This window comes from Protomyctophum bolini (assembly GCF_963924005.1).
Source record: "Protomyctophum bolini genome assembly, chromosome: 18".
NCBI lineage: Eukaryota > Metazoa > Chordata > Actinopteri > Myctophiformes > Myctophidae > Protomyctophum > Protomyctophum bolini.
Genome location: NC_137879.1, coordinates 9,666,765 through 9,678,926, shown reverse-complemented (window position 1 = coordinate 9,678,926; position 12,162 = coordinate 9,666,765). Strand labels below are relative to the sequence as shown.

The 12,162-nt window shown below is 39.5% G+C and overlaps 2 protein-coding genes and 1 long non-coding RNA gene across 3 annotated transcripts; 2 read left to right on the top strand and 1 right to left on the bottom strand.

Moving 5' to 3' along the window:
• Positions 1-227: 227 nt before the first annotated feature.
• Positions 228-3,640, top strand: LOC308332987. The gene is made up of 3 exons (XR_013965773.1): positions 228-419; positions 1,384-1,674; positions 1,779-3,640. It is a non-coding gene; the product is annotated as an uncharacterized lncRNA (long non-coding RNA).
• A 723-nt stretch (positions 3,641-4,363) lies between these two features.
• pstk (phosphoseryl-tRNA kinase) lies at positions 4,364-7,180 on the top strand. Its single transcript, XM_080788686.1, has 6 exons — positions 4,364-4,652; positions 5,307-5,562; positions 5,694-5,895; positions 6,128-6,203; positions 6,326-6,419; positions 6,949-7,180. The coding sequence occupies exons 1-6, from the start codon at positions 4,437-4,439 to the stop codon at positions 7,155-7,157; spliced, it is 1,053 nt and encodes a 350-aa protein (XP_080644812.1). The 5' UTR covers positions 4,364-4,436; the 3' UTR covers positions 7,158-7,180.
• On the bottom strand, positions 7,169-11,180 carry LOC308332678 (zinc finger protein Pegasus-like). The gene is made up of 4 exons (XM_080788685.1): positions 11,035-11,180; positions 10,583-10,747; positions 10,307-10,498; positions 7,169-9,942 (listed from the first exon to the last, which is right to left on the bottom strand). The coding sequence occupies exons 2-4, from the start codon at positions 10,716-10,718 to the stop codon at positions 9,002-9,004; spliced, it is 1,269 nt and encodes a 422-aa protein (XP_080644811.1). The 5' UTR covers positions 10,719-10,747; positions 11,035-11,180; the 3' UTR covers positions 7,169-9,001.
• Positions 11,181-12,162: the final 982 nt, after the last annotated feature.

Here is a 12,162-nt window from a genome sequence, read left to right as displayed (position 1 = left end):
CGTATCTGAGCTTGTTGAAGAAAAAAGAAAATCTTAAAACAGTAATGAAATATTTTCATGATGATTAATAACATGCTCCAGGTTGAATGTGCTTTAATGGTTGTCCAGCAGGGGGAGTGGGTTTACCCAGGCTACTTTAATGGGTCTCTTTACTCTCTCGCTGTAGTACTACATCTGTTGCTGCATGGGGCAGCATTACGCCACAATGTATTCAAACCAAACAAAAGTAGGCTATACTAGCTCACTCGACACGTTTACAAAGAAAAATGTATTTGTAATGTACTAATGTGTGCAACCACACTCACTTTAACATATAGTGTTTTCCACCTTTTGTGAAATGTACATTTTGATGTTTCGTTGGAGATGCGATTGAAGCCCGCCCCGGGGTCGTCTGGATAGTTATATTTCATTTTCAATAGGTAGGCTACAGTAAAAATCGTTTGTCAATCTAATCTGAGTTTTTAAGTGTGTACATTTCTCGTAATTACTCATGCTATTAATCTCGGAAAGCTTGCCTCAATGTTGCCTTGTTTGACACCCACTAGGCTATAGTGTTCCAATCCTGTGTAAGTGTAATGTAATGTTACAGACCTGACAGACACAACTGTCTATTTAGACAGGAAGCAGGAGGGAAAAATTATAGTTTTTGAGCCAAATACAAACATTGCTACAAAGCCATTCATCCAAAAGCCAGAGCATTTAAAGTTTTTTCTTATTCGTTTTTTGTATTATTGTTGTGCTAGGAAAGCATATTGTGTGTATGACATTTTGCACTTAATTGTTAAACTTGTGTGAAAGTTATTTTGGATGCATTGTTCTTATGCTAACATTTTACACAGCAATGTGGCTATGTGGGGTACTTAAGTTGTTGAACCTTCATTTTCATTAACGTGTGTGATGTACTGTAGCTGTTTAATCAGTGTTATTTATATTTTGAGTGTTTTTTTTGTTGTATTGGATTTGGTACTATTCATATGCTTGTAAAATGAATTTACCCCATTGTTACAGTTGCCAAACATATACTTACCATAACCTTAAATGTATCCTACATTTATATTTACACTTACTTCTACATTTTTACAAGCAACAATAATTACCGTACCTTTTTGTATGTTGTCTTTGCATTTTCACCTCTCTTCACAACTGCATGCACCTTGAGTCAGCAATAAATATTTTGGAGCTTGAAGCATAATATCGTGACTCTCATGTCCTCTGTGAATGGAGTTTAGCTTGCTGTCTAATTATGGTTGCTACACCGAGGACAGTATAGTATAGGCCTACACAGAGAGTGCAGTCCCAGGTTATACCACGATAAGGGTGCCCCAAAACAAAAATTAATGTAATGTTACTTGATGTTAATCTTCTCATATCATGTCTCCTCAGACCACCAGCAGTGATAGCAGCAGGATGAACTCAGATAATTTACCCCCATTTACAAGATGGGGGAGGCCGGCCGATGGAGATGGGCCAGTGGAGGTGGGCTCTCTGGTGGAGGTGATATGCAAGGGGAATCGTCATGGGACAGTGGCTTATTTCGGCACCACACAATTTGCCTCAGGAAAATGGGTAGGCGTCATCCTGGATGAGCCCGAGGGAAAGAATGATGGCACGGTGAGGGGCAAACGCTACTTTACGTGTGAGGAGAACCATGGGATATTTGTCAGGCAGTCACAGGTAATAAGGCATGATTTTATCCCCTAAGCATGACTTCATACATCACATTCAAAACAATATTGTCTATTTTTTGTTTAATATTTTTATTGCCATCTCGCATACAGGTTGTTGCTGCTGGCGTGGTGAGAGGAGAAGCAGCATTGAATGTACAGTAAGTGTTCTCCAGGCAGAACACAGCCTCCCCGGCTTCAACAAGACTTCCCGGTCTCCTCATCATGGTCACTATGCTACTGCCTGGCCAGGGGAGTGCACCCTAAGATCCCAATTTAGTCATTATGCCACTTTTTCCCCGCTGCTTGTCACTACTGTTGTACCCTACTTGCTCACCTGCCAGTGTGAAGACCCACTGGGAGGGCCATGTCTCCTCTGTCCTACCCCCCCCTTCTCAACATTAATCCATTTACAGATTGACAAAGATCATCTTCCCGCCTGGCTCCCCTCCCCTGATCACGGGCAATTGTTTGTGTACAGTCACGAAGCTGCCAAGCTAAATGCTTGGTGAGGAGGTACTTTTTTTGTGCTACCTGAGTGCAGCCTCTTTTTTGAGGGGCGCTGATAGATTTTAATATTGTTGTTTATGAATGCTTTTCATGTTCCATTATTGTTCAGAAATCATATCTTTCATGTCACTTTGGCCCTGACTGCTTGTCCTATAATATGCACTCTCCCCAGTTAGATAACTCCTGTTTTTAATTTAATGGCCTTCAGTGGCACCTCATTATCTCACTATCTTAGTTGGAGTGTTTTTCACTGTCTCCTCACAAACATGTTTTCACATCCATTTGGCCTTGTGGTGTTCTCTACTACAGACACCCAGTCTCCCTCCTAAGAAACCTTCATTTCTCTCTTCACAAGTCAGAGTTTTGAACTACAAATTACTTGTTGACTACTACATTGCCCAATATTCATGTTTCCTGGACTTTCAGGAAATTACATCTCTAGAATTGACTCTACTCAGTGTAAGCACACCTAAGATTCCATGCGCAGACAAAAGAAGCTGTCTGCCGACGTCTCTTCCGGGTTTTTAGACAGCTGGTGTCTAAAAACAATTGTTCAAATGTTCAAAATATTTTTTGTTGTTGATGCTTAACTGTGTGTTTTAATCGTGTGATGTTCTTTTATGCTTTTGCCTACTGTTTTACGCTTTTGTCTACTGTAGCACTTTGAGATTCTGAGGAATGTAAAGTGCATTATAAATTATTTTTATTAAAACTAATGCTTGGAATGGGCTCAGAATCATGAATAAGCCCTAGTTTGACATGTCACATGCTACTTAAAGCATAATTCAAATTATGAAGGTTTTCAATAGGGAATGCAACGCTGACGTCACGGTAGCCCTACTGGCCTACTGGCGCCATTTTGATTGTGATGGCCTACAATTTAGATCTGCATCAAGTGTATAAAGTTGGTGTTTGAGTGTTTAGTGCACTCTAAATGTACTCTAAAAAGATGGCTGTGTTGAAACCATTGTTACATTTTGTCAGTCAGTGGATCGACACCAGCAGATAACATGGCCTAAATCATCACTGTGTTTTGTCATGTCCAGAGTCTCAACACAAACATCTATTATGATATTTTACTGTGTGCTTCAGTATGTTGACAAGCTTCATGGAGATGCAAATTTTCCTTTCCAGCTCGATTTGGCACCTGCCCACAGAGCCAAAACTACTAGTAACTGGTGTACTGACCACCACCGTATTACTGTGCTTAACTGACCAGCCAACTGGCCTGACCTGAACCCCACAGAGAATCTAGGTTGTATTAGGAAGGTGTGAGACATGAGACTGAACAATACAAATTAATTTACGGCTGTTATCAAACAAACCTGGGCTTCCATGACACCTCAACAGTGCCACAGGCTGATCACCTCCATGCCACCCCCCATTGATGAAATAATTTGTTCAAAAGTAGCCCAGACCAAGTAGTAACTGCATATGTTAATATACTTTTCAGTTGGTCGACATTTCTCGTAATTTTTTATTTAGTGGTCTCGTAAAATATTCTAATTCACTGAGATAGGATGTTTTGATTTTCATGAGCTGTATGCCATTATCAATATTAAAACAATAAGGCTTGAATTATTTCAGTTGTGTAATGAATCTAAAATATATGAAAGTTTATTTATTTTTATTACATTATGGTAATAATAATGAACTTTTTCAGATTATTCTAATTCGTTAGGATGTAATATTTGTTTATCTTTATTTATATTGGGCAGTATAACATAGTGGACCAAGAGGTATTGACTGGAGGAGATAACACACTTGTATGTATTTTTGTCCATAAATTAAAAGGGTAAAATAAACATCTCTGCTTATATCAGAGTAATCAACAGTATCTTAAACTTAAACCATTGATCTCAGCAAACATCACACAAACTGGCTGAAAAATCCTGAACCATGAACACGACTTGAATATAATTTCACCTGTTAGTACGTGGACGAACCTGATGTACATTGTACTTCATATTAGTAATGAGTATTAAATTAATAAAAAATAAACTACACTGATAATGTTATATTAAACGTTATACAGAGTATAACTATGGACCAGACCTGGTGGAGATGGCACAGACAGAAATGCAAAACGCACTCCGTCCAGATGGTGGCAACATATTTGCAGTCTTTATCATTTCATCACCACAAAACAAGTTGGATGTGTTGTTGCCGGCTAACACTTTAGCTTCGTAATTGAACTGATTCTAGTATGGACTATGGTCAGATTATAAATACGGACATTTTCAACATTTTCAGTTAAACGACATGGATTTAGAAGAAGGCGCTGCGCGGTCACGGCTGTGCCTGTGTGTTCTGTGTGGTTTGCCTGCAGCGGGGAAGTCCAGTGTGGCTGGACAGATCAGCACGCTTTGTGTAGAGCAGAGACTGAAGTGCTCTGTGGTCCCTTATGATGACCTGATCCCAGAGGATGCTTTTACAGTCATGGAGGAGGGTAACCATGGTGATATGCAGCACCAAACGGTACCTTATTCATTCATTAGTTATTCTTTTATTCAAGTGACTTTATTTTACAGGGAAATAACAAGAACAACATGCTGGTATTAAAGAGTACAAAATGGAAATGTGTTCATTTATATTAATTTGTATTGTTTGTTTGTTTTTATTGTCTATTGACTATTCCACTGTCAACGTTTTGTCCGGGGACCACCAGGAGTTACGGTTACGGGTCTGTAACTCTTGAGAGTGTACAAATAAAATGTTTTGGTTATTGATTGATTGTTTGATTACTTTATTAGATATATTAAAATGCAAGACAGTAGCCTACCATGAGTACAGTCTAAAAGGATAATTGAAGACTTGTTTGTTTCCATATGTAAAAATAATGTGTACATATAAGCAAGACAGTGTAATATCAGTGGTTCTCAAGTGTTCACAGGTCCATTTGGTTCCATTTGTAGGCTACACTCTGAGTTACAGACCTTTTTAATGGTCCATTTTGGAACCCCCTCAAGTAACCCATAGGGTCCCTGTACCTCACTTTAAGAACCAGTGAGGTAGGCCTATATATACTGTAGGAATATATTGGAACCATTAAGGAATCAAACCGTTAGGAGGGAATGATTCAAATTCTACATGATTCCAACCCTAAGTAACTAATTTCCATTTTCTTTTCAGCAAACTGAATGGAAGATGTATAGACATGCAGTGCTTCAGTGCATTGAGCAGTTCTTGGAGAAGCCACAGGTATTGGCAGAGCCACCTGCCTCTTGTCCGCTAAATCGTGATTCTTGGAGGCGATGCGTCCAAACTGCACTGGCATCGGACACCGTGGGTACCTCCCTGACCGAGCCATCTCCACTAGTTTTCCTCCTGGATGACAACTTCTACTATCCAAGCATGAGATATGAAGTGTACCAACTGGCAAGAAAGTGTAAGTGTTCAAAATCGCCCACTTATTTATTTTTTTATGGCCAATCCACAAGCTCACAAAGAGTCGTAGATCTGTATTTTCGAATACCTCAAGTAAATGTACTTGATGTTTTGATGGATGCTTAAATGCAGATTCGCTGGGGTTCTGCCAGGTGTACCTTCACTGTCCTGTGGAGACATGCATCAGCAGAAACCAGAGCCGCTCCACTCCATTGCCTAGGGAGGTGATATTAGAGATGGAGAAACGTATGGTGTCACCAAATCCACAGAAGAATTCTTGGGAGAAGAACAGCATTGTCCTCAACACCACAGATGGCTTGACCAAAGGAGACACGTAAGTCATCCCAAAGAAACTTGTATAAACCTCTTTAACGCTGGTGTCCCTAGTATTTTGGGCTTGTCGTCATTATAATGTAGGCGAAAACCTTCCAAAACATAAAGAAATCTACAAGCTCACAGTACTTTGTGGTGCAACGCGTTGTAGGTGGACTATTTTGAAAATTAAATTGAAAAACTTTGATATTATATTGTCTCCCTGTCTATGTATGCATGTGACATGCTTTCAGCCAGAAGTTGATGGAGTTCATCTTGTTTGCACTGAACAACCCACTGAGTCCAGCAGAGGACCACACGGAGCAAAAGGCATGTGTACTGTATACAGTACTTCCTGCCTCAGACATGCAGAAAGTGATTGCAGAATATAAATACTAAAACTATAGTAGCGTTGATTCAATCATTCATTCTATGATTGTTGTTTTCTGCAGGAGGCTGACCGCTTGAAATGTGCCACCAGTGTGATACACCAAGCTGACCAGGCCTGTCGACGCTTGGTCTCTGAAGCCATGAAGAGTGCCAGAGGTCTGTCCAGTCTTCATTGTCAGTTTAGTTCACGACAGGGCAATAAATCCTTTTAAACACTGGGAAGTCAGTGTACCCATTTGGCATTCTCATAAGCAATAAGCTAGATCCACCCCGTCTCCAACATTTGAAATGTTATATTTTGTGATGTCAGGAGTCGAAGTCCAGCCTGGTTAACTCGTCCAAGCTCCTTTTAATCAAATACAAGTTAACATACAGTATATAGGCCTATATATTATCAATAAACATTTAATTTCACAGTTAAAGGAATAGTTCACCCAAAACATTACTTATTTTCTATCATGAATCCTTGAATTCATGGAGATTCACATTCCTAAACAAATAATTTGATGTCCGCCAGTCATCAAAATGATTGGTTTATGTCAGATTATGAATTCAAGGCTTCATGGGGTGTGTAATAAACTACTCCTTTAACAGTAGAGGCTACTGTAATCTTTTTTTCAAATAGCCATCTCTGTGATCAGAAGTTGAGGCTTTTTTAAGGCTGTTCTTGCTCCTCTGGTTCTAGAAAATCAAGTGCCACCTGAGAGCTTGAGGTCTTTGGCAACAGAGCTGAATGAATCCAAGACGAGATTTCTTCACACCATGCGGAAGCAATTCCTCGAAGACCTAGCTGCCACCCAAGAAGAGATTGATGTTGACCATGTGGTGAAAAGAGCGGTGCAAGTTTTTGACCACGATAGAAATGAAATATTGTACAGATATTTTCAAAAATGACTTAATGGCTGTTCAAGTAATTTAGTTTATTACATTTTTTGATGACTGAATATTCTTTCTTTTGCACCAACCAAATACATAAATATTAATATATTACAGATGTATATTATTTTAATTTGCTCATAGTCCACTTGACTGAAACTGACTTGGAAATTGGAATGGTCTTGTAGTGTGAATGGTTTCATCAATTAAAAACAAAATATAAAGAATTTAGCTTTGTTAATGTCAAGACAATTATAATCAAATGCTAGTTATTCTTGGCATCAATGGTATACAAAATCATTGCATACAACAAAATCACTTGATCATGGTTTAATTTAGAACTAAATGTTAACTTGTAATTTGAAACTCACAACACCGGACAAGACATCTTTATCAACAGACAATATTGTTTTACCTTATTCTGAGTCTGCTACAATACAAATTATGAATAACTTCAAATTAAAAAATAGGCACCACAATATAATGAATGCTACAAGGCTTATAAAGGGGATATTTTAAATATCCTTTGAAAACACTTGAAAAAGGTAACACTACAACATTTAAGTACATTATCCAAAGTATTAAATTATTTGGCTCATGCCATCTTCAGTCATGGTACTGTGAGGTATGTACACTGTAAAATCTAAGTGTTAATTTAACAGATTGTACAAATGGACCCACAAGGGCACATTTTTGTTCCATTTGCACATTCTGAGTACATTAACACAGTGGTTCTCAACCTTTTCAGGCTGCAACGGTGCAACCCCCCAAAAATCATATTTGAGCTGGCGACTCCCCCACCCTGACAAGCACTTGGAATTGTAGGAGTTGAGACATAACATTTTGTTTGACTCGGTTCCACAGATACATAGTGAAAATAGCATAATATCTCTAAGCTTGTAGATTGGATATTTTCACAATTTTTGCCCCTACATTGACATTTTGGCCTTTTTTTTAATGGTATAGTTTGTTGTTTACGTTTGATGCAGTAATGTTTTTTTTCTTCCTTTCTTTTTTGAGATAACCACTGCATTAGCACTCTGGAATGGATTTTACTGCGTACTAAGAGAGAAACATGACTAAGGCTAACAGTGAACACCACATATTTTGATCAGACGGGTCCCACAACAAAGCTGGAAGACTGGCTTGGAAATCATGTTTGTTTTGTCATATCCTGACAATGTGGGTCATGCCAGCAGCTTGAGCGGTTGTAAGCATATGGACCCATATTTCATCGTCCCTGGTTTGATTCCGGCTGTAAACCTTTGCTGCATGCCTTTCCTCCTCTGACCTCACCTTTCTGCCTCTACATTTTCCCACCTAAATAAAATTAAAATTATCCTGCCAAAATAAAAGCATTAAAATATATCCTCATTATCCTGACAATATGGAGTTCAAGATTTAAAAAAAAGAAAAGAAAAAAGTGTGTCAAAGTTCCAACCTAATCAAAACATAAAATCTTAAAGTAGAACTGCAATAAGGCAACGTAACGTATTTGTCACATTTGTAAACATTTACGGTTATCAGTGTAAAACTGAAATGTCAAAAGGTAGTAGTAAAAAAAAAGTAGTAAAGGGGCATCCACACCAGAATAACTATGAATATAACTAAATATGTCATTTAAAAAAAGAAGTTTCTAACTCAATTTTGAAGGCAGACTCCACACCACAACTAATTGATGACAGTGGCAAACTATATCATTGGGACCTTGATGAATTGAAATACATAGGACCACAGTGGAAACAAGATCAAAATGAATCATTCTGAATTTATAAAGCCCGTTCAACATGTTATTATTGTTGGTGTGGACTGTGGACAGTCCTTAAGGAAAAGCTAAAACTCTCTATGCCACGTGTGGGGAGTCACTTTATATGTTGTCCACGAGCAAAGTGGCACGCAAAGTCATACTTGTCTCTACATATGCAACCACAGATGTTGCACTGGAACGGGTGTTCGTAGCCATGGCAGCCCATGTGAATAGTATAGAGGATGTTATCCGAGTAGTGGATATCACAGTGGGGGCATTTTTGCAGTTGATGTTGGTCTGGCGTGCTGGCGCCAGGGCCGGGCGTGCCAGGCTGGCTGTTGCAAACACTCGAAGTGAGAGTTTGCGTGTTGTGTTCAAAGCCCAGCCCAGCCCCAGGGCTGTACTTCCTGTGCTCCGAGTGACAGGATTCGTCAGTCAGAGGCGACGTCTGGACCCCGTTTGTTGACATTAGGACCGGTGTGCCTGAGATCTGTATGATGATTGGCTTCTCATCCTTGCAGGAGACCCTGTCTGGGGACACAGGTGTTTGAGACTGGGGAGGCAAGTCAGCCAATTGGCCAGCGATTGTAGATAGCTGGTCCAGTGGGTTATCGATTGAAACACCATTGACAATGACATTGCTGCCACTAACACCACCGTCATGGGGCTTGGCCATGCTCTTATACTCGTTACTATTCAAATGGTGGTGCAGCTCGTGATTGATGTCGTTCAGGTAATCCGACTTTGGCACCGGCGCCATCGGGGGTGGAGGGCTGAAGTTGAGGAGGAGCCGTCTTCCGAAGCCCAGGGACGTGGTTCTCTTCTGCAGAGCGCTCAGCATCCTCTTGTTTGAGAAGGCGGAGCGCACCCCTCTCGTCGGCAGGAGCTTGTGGCGGCGTCGGCGGTGGTGAGAGAGATTGCTGCGGTCGCTGCAGCGGAAGGCGCACATGTCACACTTGTACGGTTTCTCCCCAGTGTGCGAGCGCATGTGTGCTTCCAGGTGGCGCTCATAGGCGGAGGCGAACGGGCACAACTGGCAGCGGTGGGGTTTTTCTCCTAGCGATGGGTGAAAGCCGGGGTTAGTGTGTGGTGAAAGCAACACATGGAGCAATAATACAATTTTAACCCATATACCTGTATCATCATACAAGAGTGTTGCACAATAGTGGTGAAAATAGGAGATCTACAAGCATTGTGCGCTTGTAGATTGGCTATTTTCCGTCGATCTTTTTCTCAATTCTATGCCCACGATGAGTGCTCATAGGCGGGTAGGTGTAATAGTGCAATAGTCACTATTGCACTATTACACATACACTATTGAATAGTGTATGAATTAATAGTGAATGAATTAAGGTATCTTATCAGCAAGTGTTACCAATGAATCAGATGAGAAAGGTCACGTGTGCTTAGATTACATTACCTGTGTGGATGCGGATGTGCTCTATCAGTCGAGCCATCCCTTTGTTGGCATAATTGCAATAACTACACTTATATTTTCCATCGTAGGTCCTTTCCAAGCCGTCCATGTGTATCTCTGATCCTTCCTCCAGGGACAAGCTCACCTCAACAGACGGGGGGCCGAGACCATTATGGTCACTCTTTATGGTGCTGCCTACAAACCAACATAAACTTAGTGTACACTCAAATTACAATAAAAAACAACGACATTTACTGATTAAAGTTGCTGATATCTCACCTGGTTGAAATGATTCTCCAGTGTCTTTTTCTCCGCAGACAGAACCAGAGATCATGTTGACATGCTGGGTTTGCTGGGTCAGATATTCTTGGAATTCTTTCACAAAATCCACAGGTTCGGTCTTAATATCGTCCATTTTTTTAGATCTTCAGTGCCGAATCTTACCTAAGGTCGTAAAAATCCACAGTGAAGAAGTTCGTTGACCAATGCCTTATATTATCATAATAAATATGAGAATCCTTTTTGGATGAAATAAATTACAAGATAGCGAGAATTACTAGATGTTAGCTAGCCTAGGAGACGGTGGCGATGACAACTGAAAGAGAGCTCACAGCCTCACACATTAGCTACAACGAACCAGAATAGACCAGCGTGAATTGTATTAGTTATTTTATGAACAATATGTAGCCTATACCTTTACCATGTACCATCTTATGATAATCATGTTTTACCTGCAGGGTGGATCAGGGATGGATCCACGGCATCCACCGAAAACGGAGAGTAAAATCGTTCCTGTTCGCTAAATGAGCAGCTAGCATTAGCAACCGGTTAGTCTCGCCGCTCTCGCGTTGACAGACTGTTGCCTCTCGCAATTTCTAAATGCTTCCATTCGGAGATTAGTTGTCTGGTTACGCGAGACTAGCAGCCGGTTAACTAACTACCGACCGTTTAAACTGTTAAACCAAAATCCTTCTTCTTTTTGAGGTTTGCATGTTATACTAACATTGGTGACTCTATCGACTTCTGTGACTCCAGAGCCCACTGTTTTCCAATTTCCCCTTTAATCAAACAATATTTATACTGTAACCTACTGTACTGTACGTATTTTAAAATCAACAAGTGATTGAATTGAATTGACCCTCTTGTAAACAAGTGTAATGCTTAATTGGGTCGTCCACTCACAGTCTTTGTATTGATTTTGTGAAATGTACTGTAATTCTGCAAACTGTTAATAAATATTTCAATCAATCAATCAATCCTATCATAAATCTCAGGTAAACTGGCAAAGTTGTTAATTCAATGTAAATTAGCCTATAAGGTAATATTTTCAGTGATATGATAGGCCGATGTCTTTAATTATTGTATGAAATATAACAATCTTTTTGTGAATACTTTTTATTTCATTTCACATGAGAAAGATATAAATAATATATCAATTGACAATGATTGCAAGCAATACAAGACAAAAACAACAATGGTATACCTGTACATGCCACTGGCAAATTCAACACATCAATTATGTATACAATTTAAATGAAAAATATTGACACAAAAAGTAGGCTACACATATTAATACAATAATATGCTATGTCCTCTGATCTCTCCCATCAGAGTGGCCAACATCCCTCCATAGAGAAATAACCTCTACTCCCTAATAGTTTAGTAGTTGAATAGAGTAAAATGTTGAATAAATGTATTGGTCATTAAGGCACTTTAAAAAGGTATTTTTTTTAAAGAATATGTGCTAATCAATAACACAAAAATATAACTTCACATTTGTTATTTCATTATCATTTATCACTATCAGCATTCCTTGTGAGCACATCACATAAACCAAACTAAACATAAACGTATTTTTC